General features: G+C 39.3%; 1 protein-coding gene across 1 annotated transcript; it reads right to left on the minus strand.

The window, feature by feature from the left end:
* Positions 1–604: 604 nt before the first annotated feature.
* On the minus strand, positions 605–16,737 carry aqp9b (aquaporin 9b). The gene is made up of 6 exons (XM_028574090.1): positions 16,525–16,737; positions 15,587–15,713; positions 11,184–11,321; positions 10,695–10,813; positions 9,474–9,691; positions 605–2,478 (listed from the first exon to the last, which is right to left on the minus strand). Exons 1-6 carry the CDS (start codon positions 16,624–16,626, stop codon positions 2,316–2,318), a joined length of 867 nt encoding a protein of 288 aa, XP_028429891.1. The 5' UTR covers positions 16,627–16,737; the 3' UTR covers positions 605–2,315.
* Between the last annotated feature and the right edge of the window lie 1,540 nt (positions 16,738–18,277).

Below are 18,277 nucleotides of genomic sequence, written 5' to 3' on the forward strand. Positions count from 1 at the left end.
GGGTCATTGAGTGCTCTTGTACATCTATCTTTGTGACGACCAATTTTTTGTCCAATTTAGAGTGAGGACATCATCTGAGGGGAGGACATGTTGGCCAGCATGCACAATAACCAGGACCCTGAAACTGAAGTAGGTAAATTGAATTCAGCCATTATTAATTGTATTATTTACACCTGTGCTTTTCTTCTGTGACAAGTCAAAATGTCGCCTATTTCTCTTATTGGATTATAACAATGCTGGCTGAGAATATTTTTTATTTTTGAGAATAAAGTAAAGAGCAAATGTCTTAACTTGATTGGATAACAATTCTCCCTACAAACACCTTAGGTTAACTCAATTATCTTACACAGAAAGTCATTTTTAATTTCTGGCCTTGGACAAGCACACGTTATTAATTTTTAAGAAAATCAGGAGGAAACATTTTCAATACTAGTGGTTATAATTCAAACCCTCTATTTTCTAAATGCAACTTTTGGGAGGCATCATAGTTATGTCATCACATTTTTGTGTGTTTAGTGTTGTTTTTTTTAAATCTACATAAGTATGAACAAACAAATCATTTTTAACAAACTTTATTCAATATTAAGATATACTCGACGGAAAAAGAAAAATAGCTGATTCAGAGAGATAAAGACAAATAATGTTAGGAAACTACCTTTAAAAAAGTAAATAAGCAACAACAACAAAAACAGACATAAATATTTAAATTCTTAAATTTAACCTTCTTGACAGGCTGCCAAGACTGAAGCACTGACATCAAAGTGTGCGTCAGGGAGAGACAAAATACACCATTTCAGTGAACAGCTGAACATTTCAGTGACAACTTTAACTGCTTTTCAAACATGCATACTTTAATTATTCTGATTCAAACATAGGCCACATACAGGGGTTGAAGTATAATGGGCACTCTACACTACTGTTAAAATGGTCAGGACCAAATGATGCACTGCATGTTCAATCTCAGAAAAAACACTCTTTGATGTTTGTGCCTCTGACTTTCTTCAATTTTTCACAAAAGTAAAAGAAATAAAAAAAACTCATTAAGTGATTTAAGTGATTGTCACATTGCCAAACAAGTATAGTGTGTTGTAAAATGATATTTTGTGCAGTGCAATATAATCTCACAATTAGTGTATGTACAAATGAATGTTCAACTGACAGAACAATAACATCAGCATAGGTCTATGAACATCCTGTTGTCTTCCAGGCTAGGTTACAAGTCATATTATTCTATAACATGGCCTGTTGACATTGGGTTTGTCTTTTCAAATTCACATTTCTGTGCACACAGGATACATAGCATTATGAATCACAAAAACACAATTAATAAAGGACAGTATATTTTACATTTCCAAGCAGTATTGTTCCTTTGTTATTGGAACCAAACCTAAACCGCCACAAAATAAGTGCTTTATTACAAATTTGACTTTAGCTCATCGAGGATTTCAGTGACATTTGCAAAAGCTTCAAAAGCATATGGCTTTTCAATATCAACGGTGTCTGTATCGAGTAAATCTTTAATCCACAGCAATATAACACAAGTCTGTGTGCCGCGAAATTATGGAGATGAGAAATGAAAAAGTAAGCAAAGCCAGTAAAATCATTTAAGGCTGGATTTCTACATAACATAACAACACATACATCTTATAAAAACGAACGCTGTAAGCAAGATAAAGCAATCAATCACACTTGTTTTATACACATGCAAAGGATGAAGTGAAACAGAATAAGGAAGTCACTCCACCAAACACATCATTACTGTAAAACATTGGCTAAAAGTAATATATATTACTACATTTCCACATTAAATCAACTGTTTCCTCAATGCCCCTGTTTGTTTGGTAGACAGTAGTAAAAATAAAAATGCTGTACAGAAACTTGGCAAATATTTCGAACCAGAGGAGAAGGTCCCAGTTAGGAAATAGGATACTATAAAGTACTGCATAGCTACAATGCAGAGGAAATTCTCCATTATAGAGTTCATGGAATGAAAGGAAAAGCTTTATGTCTAAAGAGAATATGTTCATCAAGCAACTTTAATATTTTGGCAGATAAAGCCGAGAACCTATAAATAGACCTGACTTTCTACCAAAAAAGACTTTAAAGACTTCATAAAACATTTGTGCATATTTTAGAAATGACTATGAAATTGTGTAGTCAGATGCATGCTTTGTATTAAACATTAAATGTAAATTTTCTCAGAACTTGTATTGTATAAATGTATAAAGCGGCTTAATCTAAATGAACATTTTTGCCTTCTGAGGGTGAAAAATCAGCTGCATTGTTGCTTCGCTCTGCAACCCTTGTTCTAAATCTTAACTCATAGTTATCATTTCATACTTGTCCTGGACGTTGTTCTCCTCCTGTTTTTCAGGCTCGTGGTGGTGCAACTCAATGAACAGGAAGTAAACGCCGGCTCCTACTGCTCCGCCCACCATGGGCCCTGCCACGGGGATCCACCACCAGCAACCTCCAGCTCTGCAAAGATGACCCATAGACATTAATAACTATGACAAATACAATTTAACAACATTTTTATTATTATTTACACAGCATCCAGCCTGAATTAAACCTTTAAAATCTTAAACCTTTGCCATACTGGGGCACTCCATCAGTGCCTTGTGCATCAGTATCAGATGCAGTGGGCCGTGACAAAGTGTTGGTATTTTTTATTTATTTTTTGGGGCTTTTTTTGCCTTTAATTAATAGGACAGCTGTGGTCAGGAAAGGATGGAAATAGAGGGAGGACGACATGTATCAAAGGGCCGCAGATTGGAATTGACCCTGGGCCGCTGCAGTAAGGATGGAGCCTTGGTACATGGGGTGCACGCTCAACTACGTCAGCTACCAAGGCGCCCTAAAGTGTCGGTATTTGGGGGACGGTCTGTGAGAACAGTGTGGAGGCAATCCCGCCCAAATTTTGTAGTATTTCGAGTACAGCCCCTTTAAAGGAATATTTTTACGTTTTGGGTAATACACCGTTTTGCTTTTTTGTTGCGATTTAGATGAAAAGATTGATAAAACTCTCATGTCTACACGGTAAATATAAGGCTAAGCCAGCTTCCAGTTAGCTTAGGGAAGCACAGACTGGACAGACTGCATATACCACAGACAGTGTGGTTCCTTGCACTCCAGCCTACAGCCACCAGCCACCATTCACAGATGCACCCCTCCTCCCAGTACTCAACAAAGGGACCCCCCTTCCTCCCATTATCACGGCGAATCAGGTCAGAGGAGAGCTGAGTAGACTTCGCCCAAGGAAAGCAGCCGGCCCAGACCGAGTGTGTCCCAGACTGCTCAAAGCCTGTGCTGTGGAACTGGGGGAGCCTCTGCAGCATGTCTTCAACCTGAGCCTCCGACTGGGGAAGGTACCAACACTGTGGAAGACATCATGTCTCATCCCTGTTCCTAAGAAGCCACATCCCAGTGAGCCAAACGACTTTAGGCCTGTTGCTCTAACATCACAAATAATGAAGACAATGGAGCGACTGCTACTTCACATCCTCAGACCCCAAGTCAGCCACTCACTCGACCGGCTACAGTATGCATACCAGGAAAAGGTGGGCGTGGACGATGCCATCATATACCTACTGCATAGAGTGCAATTTCATCTGGACAAGGGGAAAAGTGCTGTGAGAATCATGTTCTTTGATTTCCTTTAACACCATTCAGCCTATCAGATTGGGAGACAAGCTTGTGCAGATGGGAGTTGATGCTCACCTGGTATCCTGGATAACAGACTACCTGACGGAGAGACCACAGTTCATCAGGCTGAAGGACTGTTTCTCAGAGACTGCGATCTGCAGCACCAGAGAGCCTCAGGGGACTGTACTTTCACTGTTCCTGTTTACCCTGTACACTTCTGACTTCAGCTACAACTCTGAGTCATGCCATATACAAGTTTTCGGATGACACTGCAATTGTGGGGTGTATCAAGGATGGACAGGAGGACGAGTACAGGAACCTGGTGGATAACTTTGTGCAATGGTGCAGGCTCAACCATCTGCAGCTGAACGCAACAAAGACCAAGGAGTTGGTGGTGAATTTCAGGAGATCGAAGCCACGTATGCCACCAGTCTCCATTGAAGGGGTCAATGTGGAGGTGGTCAGCACATATAAGTACCTGGGGGCACACATGGACAACAAACCGGACTGGTCAGCCAACACGGATGCGCTGTATCGGAAAGGGCAGAGTCGGCTTTGCTTCCTGAGGAGTCTGAGGTCATTCAATGTCTGCAGTAAGCTCCTCTGGATGTTTTACCAGTCAGTCATTGCCAGTGTCTTGTTTTATGCTGTGGTGTGCTGGGGAGGCAGCATTAAGAAGAGAGACACTGGGCAACTAAACAGGCTGGTAAGGAAAGCTGGCTCTGTTGATGGCATTGAGCTGGAGTCACTCACAACAACTGCAGAGAAACGGACCATGAGTAGGATGCTGGCGATCATGGACAATGACCGCCACCCACTACACAGCACGTTCTTTAAACAGAGGAGCATGTTCAGTGGCAGACTTCTGTCACTGTCATGCTCAACAGACAGGTTGAGGAGGTCCTTTGACCCCAGGGCCATCCAACTCTTCAATACCACACAAAGGGGGAGGAGAGAAATGGACTTTTCAGCATGAGCCTGTCTCTCTCAGCCCCTACCACCATTATATCTCTGTCTGCTGTACACCTGACTGTCTTATAGGCTATATTAGCCCTCCTATACAATCTGGACCCTGGTCATAACATATACATCTTATAACGTATTCCCTGTTATATATTGTTCTTAACGTATATTAAGTATCTGTCAAGCAATTCTAATTCTATTAGGTTTACATTCTTGTCTTTTCATAGTCATAGTTAATATTTAATAATAAGCTATTGCACTGATCAATCCCTACACTGTTCTCTTTTGCACTACCACCATTGCACACAGTCTACCTTTGCACCTCTAACTCTTAAAATTTCTGTGAGTGATTTTTATGTAGGCCTAAGTGAGATATATGTATATGTGTTTGTTGTGTTATGGTTGTCTGATCTACTGGGTGCCTAAAATTGATAGTTTCTATCTATCTATCTATCTATCTATCTATCTATCTATCTATAGACTGGAGACCGAGGGAAAGCCCTAGCCTGAGTCTGTCCAAAGCAGGTGCGTAGTCATAATGGGCCAGGGCGGCACTGGCCTGCCCACTTTACTCACTGGCCCATCCAGCCAAGTTTGATCAAAATATGTTTTGTTATGAAATATATATATATAAATTTAACATATTGTTGACTAGTTGTTTGTGCTTAAAGGTCCCATGACATGGTGCTCTTTGGATGCTTTTATATAGACCTTAGTGGTCCCCTAATACTGTGTCTGAAGTCTCTTTCCCGAAATTCAGCCTTGGTGCAGAATTACAGCCACTAGAGCCAGTCCCACAATGAGCTTTCCTTACGATGTGCCATTTCTGTGTCTGTAGCTATTGAGGAAAGGAGGGGCGGGCAAGGTGGAGGGTTGGGGTGTGGCCTTGACCAACTGCCACTTTGCTCGTTTGAAAGCCATGATGTCTCTCTCTCATGGGTGGGCTAAATTCTCTGGGCGGGCAAAGCAGAGAAAGGGGAGGTAACCTTGCTCCTTATGACCTCATAAGGAGCAAGATTCCAGATTGGCCCATCTGAGCTTTCATTTTCTCAAAGGCAGAGCAGGATACCCAGGGCTCGGTTTACACCTATCGCCATTTCAAACCACTGGGGGACCATAGGCAGGCTGGGGGAACGCATATTAATGTTAAAAAACCTCATAAAGTGAAATTTTCATGCCATGGGACCTTTAATGTGTCTTGTGATTAAAACGGAAGTGTTGAAACAAGTTGTAGGAAACCTACTGTTTGGTCTCTCACAGTAACTTCCAGAAGTCTCCGCTCTTTGTGCTAAGCTAAACTAAGCTAATCGGATGCTGTCCTTAGCGTTATGTTTACTGTATTGACATGAGGTTCTCATAATCTGATCATACTTTCGGCAATAAGCATATTTCCCAAAATGTCGACCTATTCTTTTACCTAATTACCTTGAATGGTAGATTTTGGCTGACAGGAGGCATCCATGTTGGTTTGGTTTCAGACACTTGTACTGACCTTTAAACAGTCTATGGTACATAATATCATTTATTAAGTACCAGGTAAGATATATATCAGAGCTTTCACATAAATTATCCAATCATAATTACAACTTGGACGTAAAACTCGTAATTATGGTTACTCTTATATGAAATAATGAAGGACTATTGGGTTGCATTATGGAAAGTGTAGGATCCAGACACTAAAGGTCAGGATACTTTGACCTGTGCTTCACTTTTAACCATTCTTTTTTAATCTGTCTCTAGCAAGTTCCCAATTTTATAGAAATAATGCTGCAGTACTCTTTTGAATGATATAATGTACACTGCCTTTCCAATCTGTATGTATCATCCTACCAGAGGCGAGTTATACTGTAGTTATCCCAGATTACAGTAAAGTCTTAAGGAGCTCTGTGTATTAGACCTACTGCATGTTTCCTCATCCTCACTCTGACCGACCTCAGACAGAGCGGGAGGGAGATTAGAGTCCTGCTGGTCAATGTGGCTGTTAGGAGCCTTTACTGCAGGTGAAAGGGCTTCAGTTAACAGAGCTAACGCACCGGCCTAGTAAACAAGCATCTGATCGGGTCATCTCTCTTGTGTAGGCGTTCAGGAAATAGATGGGAGGCGACTGGATTATAGACTTTAATCTATGGCCACAGCTAAGATGATAAGGCCAGGAGACAGTGGGTCACATTGACGCCATGTGGACATAATATGGAGCCAAGTGCCGCCCTCTAATGGATCTGACTGCATTTGAAGCTGTTGTATTTATGTCAGAAATGTAAAAGATTATGTCAGATTTAGAACACACTTCATGCATCAAATGAACCTGATAGTACCAAGGGCTTATATGTGCATTAAAACAATCTTGCTTTATATCTATAAAGTTATATGAGCCATCTGGTGATAGTTACAACTGCGGCATAGAGACTGAGAGAAACAGTATCTGTCCCATAGCAAGCCTTTAGACTGCCTTCAATCACTTTATATTATGGTCAAATAAGGTAAAGCAAGAACTACTTTCTTTAAAACCCTCCAAGCTGTACCTTATCCAAGCTGTATTTTGTACTGAGTTTGATGGCCACATATTCTCCATTCTTAATGCATTTCAGCAGGGATATGCACAGATACTTTTGAGGGCAGGGGTTAAAAACAAAGGACCAGGGCAGGGCCAGTGGCAAACAGGGCACTGAGGGCAAAGACAAACAACATGAGTGAAAGAGAAGCTTTGATTTACTAGTTAAAAGGCAAATAAGGCAGTGAATGCTATAGAAATAAGGCTTCAGAGACCCATCATCAAGCCAAAAAGGTTGCAATTTCTAAGGTTGTATGTCTGTGAAAGCCCCAGTATAGAGTTTGAGAGGCTACAAAGAACATCTGTTGAGCACCTCAAAGATATTCTGGTAAACCGCTCGTCATCTCTGTAGAAAACAGGACTATATGTTCTCAGCAAGGACAGCACTGACTTCATCTGGGGAAACTGGTGAAAAGAAAAACTTTGAGAAACTAAACGTGACCTGGGAAGATCTGGAAGCTCTGAGCCGACAGTATCTCATTGGCAGAGTTCATCGATTAGTGAGAAAGCTCCTCTGTGGAAAAGTACCAGGGGTGAATGGGATCAATGGATGCCCTGTCAGTGTCACAGAGATTTGGGGAAAAATAGCCTCAGAACGGGCACAAGAGTCAGACCAACTCACAGAGTCACCGACCAACCAATGTTGTTATCCTTGGAGCCTGATAAAGACAACCACAAGATTGCGTTCCAACTTTCAAAGGTACACATATAGATACATACAGATAATTAACCATCTGAGGTCTAAGGGCATTTTACATGTCTTTTTAAATTCACCTTTTAAGGGTATTTGCATATAACTGATCCCTGTGTGTTTCATACCAAAATGTTCAGAACAAACTCAGCTTTCTGTAAAGCGAGGCCATTATTTGTTCCAGAGCAATGTGTAAAGAGATATTTTGGCCCTAAAGCTGAAAAGTTGGGGTTCACTTTTTGAAATTTCTATAATCTCTTGAGAAATCATACTTTACACTCAATTATTTTGGTGCTTGAAATGAGTTCACAAAAGTCTTGGGTTCACAAAAGTAGCTTAATATATTAATAAAATAGTCAATAAATGTCTGAAATTAAATTTTGTATTATCGCTTTTTGAGTAGGACTGTTGTCAAACATCGCTTGGACTCGCCGGTGCGTCTTTTGTCCTCAAAGGGTTAAAACATAAATCAAGATACTGGAAAATAGACTTGACTTCAGAGAGAACTTATTATGTCCATGTCACAGAATAGTGCAACAACATTTAGCCTTTTCTTATCCAGCCTATATGTGTTTGTAGATTAAGGAAATGTTCCAGGAGGTATCCTGTAGGAGCACAGTATACAGAGTATGCTGTCGTGAGCCATTAAGTATACATGTAACGCAATGGTGTCAAACTCATTTCAGTTCATGGGCCACATACAGCCCAATTTCATCTCAAATGGGCCAAAACAGTAAAACCATTGCAATGATGATAATGAAGCATACCAAGCACTGGATTTCCATTTGGACCCTTTGGCGGGCCGGTTCTGACCTTAGGGCCGTATGTTTGACACCTCTGATGTAACATTCAGCTTTGTTTGCATTCTTGACAAAGTCCAAATTGAAAGTCAAAGTCCCCTGTGAGTCAGGGATGTACCTTGTCCCCTCTCGTGTTTGCAACATGCAGACAGTATCTGAAATGTACAGCTTGTGACATGGCTCCTTCGCTGTGTGATGATAAAACGCTTTTTTTTTTTTTTTTGCAGTGGTTGAAGTGATCAAGCGTATCCGGATGTCTCTCGGTAAAATATGACACTTTAATTATACTGTATATAAAACTAAATAACTTAAATAACTGGTTAGATACATTTAAAACTGTAAGTATGCACAATAGAGATAGAGAATAAAAAGAACAAAAAAAAGACTGAAGATCATACAATTGTGCCACTTCAGTAATGAAGCAATGAATATTTCATATTTATGTGCATGGAATCTCTCACTGTTCACTCAAATCCCAGAGCCCTTTTTCAAAATGCAGGAAATCCACAAATGGTCTTTAAAATATTAATTTAAATTGTCACGAGAGCCGAGATGGAGCAGCCACTTGGTTAAACCCAAAGTTTCTTACATAACACATCTACTACGTCTCAGGCACTGGTGATAGTGAGAGCATCAGTAAATAATGGACTTCTAGTTCTCTCAGGCAGGCGACAAAACTGTCTTCCATCTTTCTGATAATAATCCCAACATAGCCCTGGATATTAGAAACTTTTAAACTCTCTCTTTCATGTTTGCATTTTTCAAACATTGTACTTTATGAGTAATGACAGGCACGTTTTTGTTCCTTTATCAGTGAAATTACCTGAATACGTCCATCCCCCACCCGGCCACAGCCGTGAAGAACCGTGGGCCAAGGTCTCGTGCCGGGTTGATTGGATAGCCGCAGTTCAGACCCATAGACACTCCGATGGCCAGGATGATCAGGCCGATGCACAGAGGCTCCATGCCTTTTGGAGCACCAATATTCTTCCTGTCAGTGATGGCTAGGATGCACAGGATCAGCGCAGCAGTTGCAATTACCTTAAAAACAAAAGCATCAGTCAATTAGTATTAATATTCACCAAATTCAAGACTACATACAGTTCTTTGATAAAAATAAAAGAAAATAACATATTACTCTTTAAGTTGTTTTTGAGTTACTTTGTCTGTTGTGGTGACCTCTGCCCTATGTGATTTTGTCTAAGCTTATTATGGGGCTTCCCCTTTCCTGTCTGTCTAAGGCAGCTTTACTACACAGCCCCATATGGCTCTATATTTCACATTATAAACATATTATTAAAATATATATATTTTGTCTAATTTTACTGATTTGACCATTTAAAGACAAACAATCTTTATTCCAAATGCCCATTACCAAATATCACTATTAATTTGCTATTACTCTCAAATGCATTGACAGGTCTAGTCATATCTCTACATAACAGCTGAAAGTGAATTATAAAGTTTCTGATGGTGTAGCTGCTTTCTTTACATCAGTAATGAATTGTAAATGTTGGGGTAAACCATGACTTTATTTAGAAATATAACAGGTTAAAGGCATACTATGCAGGGATTGTCATTAAAGTCATCTAAAACACAATCTCTTATGAATGTGAATGTACCTAAAATGTGTATGATCAAAAGAGAAAAAATACTGATTAGACCTTTAATGTCTTCACAAATACATAAACAAACATGTGTATCTCGCCTACACATCCAGAACAGATGCTAGTTATTCTCAGAATTGGAGCAGAATTGTTCATACATCAGCAAACAACTCTCATGTCTATTTATGCTTACTATCATCCATGACTGCACTAAATGCACGCTCACATGCATCTCTGTATGCTCTAGTGGCTTCCATATACACAGAATCATGTTGGAAAATCCCATTGGCATCAATAATTCCATATAAAAAGGGGGCAAACGCCCTCCAAAGCTTTTACTTTCATGTTATCAGGCAGTTTGTATAAACTGGTCAAAGTATTATCATATCATAGTATTTTTCAAGGGAAATTACTCGCAGGTTAGTCTTAAGCCCCACCTGATCAACAAACCCATTTAGGACTGAGAGATGTTTTGCAGGATAGGATGCAAATATGTTGGCTGTAGCATTTGCACCAGTAACAGCAAATTCTCCATTGGTATATTCCATCAAAGCATCTGTGGAACATAAAATACAACAAAGATAATCAACGGTTTATGCAAGTAGGCTATCACTAACAATCTAATAAATCAGACATAAAAACAGTATCCAGATCAAATAGGGAAAACTCTTTGCAGAGGCATATATATATATATATATATATATATATATATATATATATATATATATATATATATATATATATATATATATATATATATAACAATACAGGGGGTTCTCTCATGAAGCAGGATTAGTAAATTAGCCAAATAATCTCACTTCAGTCAATGTTTCAGACTTGATGGGGTTCTAGGTTATCTAGATAACCTAGTAATCCTTTCTGAGACAGTTTTCTGGTAGTGATGACATTTACACATTTACACCCACCATAATAAAACCCATAGACAGCACAGGATCCAGCAAAAGCCCCCAGGAATTGTGCCACCACATACACAGGAAACTTCTTCAGAGGAAGCTTCCCCAGGATTACCATGGCCAGAGAGACTGCAGGGTTCACGTGGGCTCCTGGAACAATGCAACAAAAAATATCAACAACATTTAGTATCAACAACAACAAATGGAAGCAACAACTCCTCCAAACCATACAACGATATAGGTTGTTATAAAATGTCAGAAAATGATTAAAAAAGCTCATCACAACTTCCTAAAGCCCTGTCTGACCTACAGTTCCAAAAACGGTTTATTAATTTATTTATTTTATCACATAAGACAAAGAAAAGCAGAGAATTGTCACATTTGAGAAGTTGGATTTAGAAAATGTTCCTTATTTTTGCTTGATAAATGATTTATAGGAGTACTCCAACAATTTAGCATTGGACTGCTATAACACTGTTGGACTCACAGTGGCTAACAATCAAGTCTGCAAAATCCAGAGATCTTTTCCACATACCTTTCTTTCTTCCTGTTTCAGATGTGTTATGCTAGTACCTTGAAGCAGAGCCGCTAGACTCAAGCAGAGATGAGGAGCGGAGTTCTTGTAGGCTCACCTCTTTCTAATTCCTCATTTTCAAAGTTGTAGTCTTAAACCTCAATGTCGCTAACTTGCAACCGACACCGAATTAAATAAAATTGCCTCAAGTGACATCACTTGTTCACACATGCAGTAGTACTCCCCAATAATTTAATGTGTAAAATTTATGTTTTTCTTTTAATAATAATTGATTATCAAAATAGTTGCCAATTATTTTTCCGTCGTTTGATTAATTCACTAATCATTTCACCTCTAAATCAAATGTCAAACATTTGGGGCCAAGCATTTCAAACGTCTCTTGTGTCTTCTCTTAGACACTTAGACAAGTCTCTTAGACAAGTAAGCTAAATTCAGTGGATTGAAACACAGGCTGTCTGATCATTTAATGCCTGTGTTCAAACCCTCTAGAGCTCATTCTTTCAAAACTTGCAGGATAACTTCAAACAAAGACCACTGGGTTCATGTGTCGCCAGAGTCGGCCTGTTTTACTATATTCTACATTGTCCAAGGCGTGTTTGAACACATTCCAGCCAAATGTTACTGGGCTGTGATGACAGTGTGGGGTCATTTATTTAACACTCTGGGATCTTGGCTTTGACCTCTCTGTGGTAACACCACTGGGGGTATCAGCCATGCGCCCATTGTTAATCTCCCCATCCTGTTCACAAACACTGACCAAGACAACCAGCCAGACCGGCCTGTCTGAATTGCATCTGACATAATCTGCCTGAATCTGCTTAAGGCACACGTAGACTGCAGGTCATTAGAGTGACCATGATGTGTCACACTTACGGTACACTGTCAGCTAAAATCTGTGACTACAAAGTGAAAACAATTGTGTTTTCTTCTCCTATGGGGCCGCCCTGCCAGGGAAGCCTAGTAAGCCAAGCTTGTCACACCTGACCCCCTCCTCTCCAGAGACCCATGCCCCAGTAAAGCTCATTAGTCCAATACCTATGATCATCTTCAGAGATGTCGTTGGACAGAAGCTTCCCACTGAGCTGTGGACCCCGGGGCTGAATGGCCCAGTCATGCAGCAAAAGCTCTCCATATATTAACCTCCTTGTCCTCTGGCTTTTCTGCTATTCCTCTGAAGTTACAACTCTTCTCATTAAACATGTAGCACAAGTAACACTGTAACACTATCAGAACCACAACAGCCATCCTAAACGAGATAGAGATGAAAAGCCTGTTTCACTCTGTTTTTTCCTCCCTCTCTCTCTCTCTCTCTCTCTCTCTCTCTCTCTCTCTCTCTCTCTCTCTCTCTCTCTCTCTCTCTCTTCTCACTGATTCATTTTAAATCTCTCTAAATACACAAAATATATTAGTTCCCCAAAATCACTTATGGACTAAAACATATGGCACAGAAGACTTTGTGTCATCCCAAAACTGTTTAGTTACATATGGCATGGACTTTTTAAGGTTTTAAAGCGCATATACACGTATTTGCTTTCTTGCAGAGATTTAGATGAGAAGATTGAATCCACTATTATGTCTGTAAATATGTAGCTTGGGCCAGGAGCTGGTTAGCTTAGCTTAGTACAAAGACTGGAAACAAGGAGAATCAGCTTGCCTGTCTCTGTCCAAAGGTAACAAAATCCACCTACCATCACCTCTGAAGCTCACTAACTAACAAGTTAGATCTTTTTTTTTAATCTTTACAAAAACCAAAGTGCAAAAAATTCTCTAAACATCTCTTGGTGGTAATACATGAATGAGCTTTAGAGGTGCTGGTAGGTGTAGCTGTTTCCCCCTGTTTCAGTCTTTCTGCTAAGCTAAGCTAAATGTCAACTGGCTGTACCTAAAAGGTCCAATTTATAATACATTAACTGTATTAAATCAAAAAATGATCACAATGTGTCATCAGATATTAAGGAAACATGCTAAGTTGAAATACTATCTTCTTTGACAACAATGCTAAAGCCAATATTTTCTTCCTTGAAATTTTCATTCCAGGATGGAATGTCTGTTTTTGTTTTGGTCTGTGTGTTGTTGTCTGCTTTTTTTTTTTTTTTTTACACCTGGGTTGCCAGACATGAAACGCAAAAACAACGTGCTGCAGCCGTAGCAGCAACCAAACACTGGATTACCAGAGATAGATTCATTCTACCCGACCTAAAAAACAATCAGCATCTTTCTAAACAGTTGCATGTCCAGAGATGTGGTAAAACACGATGGAGGCAGCTTGGCTCCAAATGGACGCCGAGTTAGATAATTTCTTTCTTAACAGCTTAACTAAACATTGAGCTTTTCACGGCTATTAGTAGGGATGGACATTTTCAGTAATTTCAACATTTGTTTGCTCGCATTAAATTATATAGAGTACTCAGGTTAATTACTCGCGGTGAAGTCATCCTGACTAGTGCTAACACGATAACTGCTAATGTTACCAGAGGACCGGGCGGGCGGGCCACAGTTACCGTGACAGACATGTGACAGAAACCGCAAGTTGACTTCCTAATAATGGAAACATCCAATTTAACTTTGGCAAAACAACCGTGTAGCTTGAATTGTTGAAGCGGGACACAGCTTACGTACTCTATGGTCGCTCTGCATTGTATATTATGGAATATTATTGTGGCTAACATTACCATTGCCAGCTTCACAGTTATGATATCTTGGACAGTAAGATGATTCCCACTTTGTTACAAACTGACATGCAACCATAATATGTAATGTACAGTGTATAAACAAGCTGCTTTTAGTACCTTATTTTGTAGATCATGCAAACAAACAAATATATTTATTCATCTATACATAAACTTAGAAAATTATAATCAAGTGGAAGAATGGTTATATGTTTATTTCATTTTTTAAATATAACAGGGTCTGGAAAGTAGTAGAACTGAAAATCTCCCCCTGCCCAAATTCTTCCCCTGCTTCTGTTCAGCGGCCGTAGACGACAAACTGTGACTATGACCTGGGTACAGACGGCTGAAAGGCCGCTGTCTTTTAGCAATTGTTGCAGTAATTTCAAGCTAAAATGTCAAACTGTGTATCTATCTATTTATCGATCTAACTCCATGAAGCCTACTCAACGCAATCTTCGACATAATGGATCCCTTCATTGCTGATAAATGTACACTCACCATTTTGGCTCAGCAAGCCCATGAGAAGCACTGTGACATTTAACTATTCTTCCTGTCCCTATCATTGCTGGCAAAGCACAGAGGCCTCTTCTTGCTGTAATCCTGGAGGAACGTATCCAATGTCCCATTTGTACATTAGGACACAATATCTCCAGAACTTAAGCACACTGACTGAAAAATCAGCCCATTAGAGAGCGTAATTACAACATAGTCTAATCTCCAAAAAAACACACTCCATTAGTTTCAGTAATTCTTTTCTTCTAGACAAGAAAAGAGGTTACTATATGTTGAATGCTTTCCATTATGTAACACTGCAAGTCCATAATAAAGGTCTACACTGGTCTTCATAGGCCATTACTTTATCTAGATCAGTAGGCAATGTTCTCAATCTTTGTTGTACTGTAAGAGCAAAGAGACAGCCAGACATCCACGACCAAAGATCGCATCTCCACCACAGACAAACAGAGTGACGACCTTTGTTACCAGCCCGAGTTTGTAGCTTTTTACAGGCCCAAATATCAAATACTTCCAATGCCTTGGAAACTGGCATTTTTTGTTTTTTATCATTTTCTGACATTTTAGTGTCCGATTAATCGGCAGAATAATTGATAATGGAAATAATCATTAGTTGCAAGAGTTGAGAAAGTGAATGATATAATATTGTAAAGAATGTGAGCTGTGTGTCCATACAACATGTGGGCAACTTTTACCTGACACTCCCCCTGCAATGTAGACAGCCATCATGACTCCCAGAGTGAAACCAACATGGATTGTTAAGGGCTCCCCGAGAGCCCCTTTACTCAGCACCGTCTGGGCCACTGAACCACATCCAAAGAGCTGGGACATAGACAAGAACAAAAACACAAAGGGTGGAGGTAGAAAGACTCATTGTTTTTAATTATTCCAATTATACCCGCCATTAACACTAGCCCTCTTGTCCACCAACAGCCTCCGACTGCCACAGACAATTTGTCCTACTTGGAGCCTGGAAATAAAATAATGAATCCCCCACTTATTAGGTGAAATGCAGAAGTAATTCAGACCACAAAAAAAGTGTTGGGAGGAGAGCAGTCATCCCAAAAAAAAAAAAAAAAAAAGGGCTGTTGTGGAAGCTGCATCACTCCTCTGTTACGGCATGACATGCATTAAGGTGGACTCAGCAGGGTGACAGGTGGAGGCAAGAGCAGTCCAGATTAGGAACACATAATAACTGAAAAGCAGGCAACTCTTTTAGGAATGATCAGGAAACAGAAAAAACAATGATACAACTCTGTACTGCAAAGTGAGCTGATCATTTGCCATAATCAATTTAATCCCATGTTTTTTTCTCCCATAACCTCATAATTGAGAGACAATGACTTATTACAGTTATAATGATTCATATTTTATGTTACATTGCAGAAGTTGTGAAGAAGAAAAACAGTCCCACATCAGTCACATCTTGTTATGATTGTCAGGAGCAAATTACAGCTGTAGCACATCAAAGAGAAGTCTGTTATTCCCAGAATATACTATCTGTTAATAGAGACATATGAGAGACAGCAGCCAGAGTCCCTGGAGACCCAGTTTGACACCTTATTAGCATACTGGTTCAAAGCTTTAAAGCGGCTGTTTAAGCTGGATGACAGGTGCAGAGGGAGGTACTCACTATCAGGACAAATATCCCTAGAAATTCCGCCAGGAACTCCTTAAAGATGTCCCGCCTCAGGGCAAATCTCTCCTTCATCTTCCTCTTGCTCTCATTTTCCATTGCTTTCTTCGGCGCCTTGATGTCTTCCTCCGACCAGAACAAACAGCTAACAACTATGAGGGAGTGTGTGTGATTGTCGGTGCAGGTTGCCGCCTCCCACTCCGTGCGCTCGGGCCGTGCAGGCTGAGAGGCACGTTAAGCTTTCCGCATCTATTTCCCTTTATAACCACAAGGGGTCTACTTTTTATTAGAAATATAGGCTGCAGGCATCCAGACCTAACAGTTGCTGAAAGTAGCCTATTTGTTTGTATTCATATAGGCCTACATTGGAACGTTTTTTTGAGATGCACAAAATAACAGTTTATAATCTTATTTTAGGCCTATATTTCTCCAGTGGGCTACACAGTGGGGAAATATAAGATTTAAAAAACGCCATTATCGCACAATGAATTGGAAAATGCATAAATAACAGGCTGCTTCACTTTGAAAGATAAGATAAGATAAAACATACTCGTCCGGAAGGATATTTTAGTAGATTACTAAACTCACAGTCAGGTTTGATGGCTCTAAAGTCTCAAGTGTAACCATTATCACCAACAGTTATATTGCCTTTACAATTGCAAACCAATAGTCACTTTTGTAATCACACAATTTGGTTCTAAATGTTAAGTCTATAGCTGCTAAAGCCTACCTTTATTACTGACACACTGCAGTGAAAATATATATTATAGTGGATTTCTTTCATTGGCCATTTAGAATTTCAACAAACAATTTAGGATGATGAAGAAGTTTTAAAATCTAAACTTGGCTCAGTGCAAATAAAAAAAAATTGTGAAAAACTTGAGGTCAATGAAAAGTAAATTTTTTTAGAACGCCAGTCTTTGTATTTTTGAACAGATCTTCATGTGAATAATATTCATTTTACTGAATTACAGATAATTGATGATTGTCTTAAAACAAATTATAACTTTAAACTACTTCTTAGTTTTAGCTGATAATACATTTATAAATTGGAAATGATGCATAGTTGCCTCATTTTGGCATTTAAAACATTTCAGTTAAAAAACGAACAATTCGCTGCCGGCATGAAAGTCCCACGATCATTTTTAAATAATGATGGTAAAATGTATTGCTGAATGCCAACAGAAAAACTATTTCGCCAGAGTGATGTAGGCTATAGAAAATCCATAGATGTATATTTTAGACTTAATGTGAGGGAGTGCCAGTTTTCACACGCTTTGTCTGCCATGAGGCAATTGTTCCAGCCGGAGAATTATTGCTATTATATTTATAGATTACAACAAAGTGGCCTAAAGGCTATGTGAGAAAATCTGAAAGAAAACAACTGCGCTATAGGCTACTTTACAAGACGTCCTTAAAATGACATCCTATCTGCGTAAATTGGATCTGTTGTTTAGATATTTAATCTCTTTATAGAATTTTAGTTGATAAAAAAAACAAATTATAACGAAATTCCAACTGTTTTAAAAACTTCACATTCACGGAATCCTCTTACTTTTCATATTATTATTTGTCGGGAAATAAACTTATACTTCCCAGAGCTCGTTTTATCTTTGGCACTTTTTCTTTTAGTCATATCACAGTTTTAACACTTACCTTTCCCCGTGCAGCTACTGTGGTTCCACGTGTCAGTCATATTCATCTTGTCTGCTCCTTCCTTGTTGTTAAAATGAACATCCCATTTATCTAA

This window comes from Perca flavescens, chromosome 1 (assembly GCF_004354835.1).
Source record: "Perca flavescens isolate YP-PL-M2 chromosome 1, PFLA_1.0, whole genome shotgun sequence".
Classification (NCBI taxonomy): domain Eukaryota; kingdom Metazoa; phylum Chordata; class Actinopteri; order Perciformes; family Percidae; genus Perca; species Perca flavescens.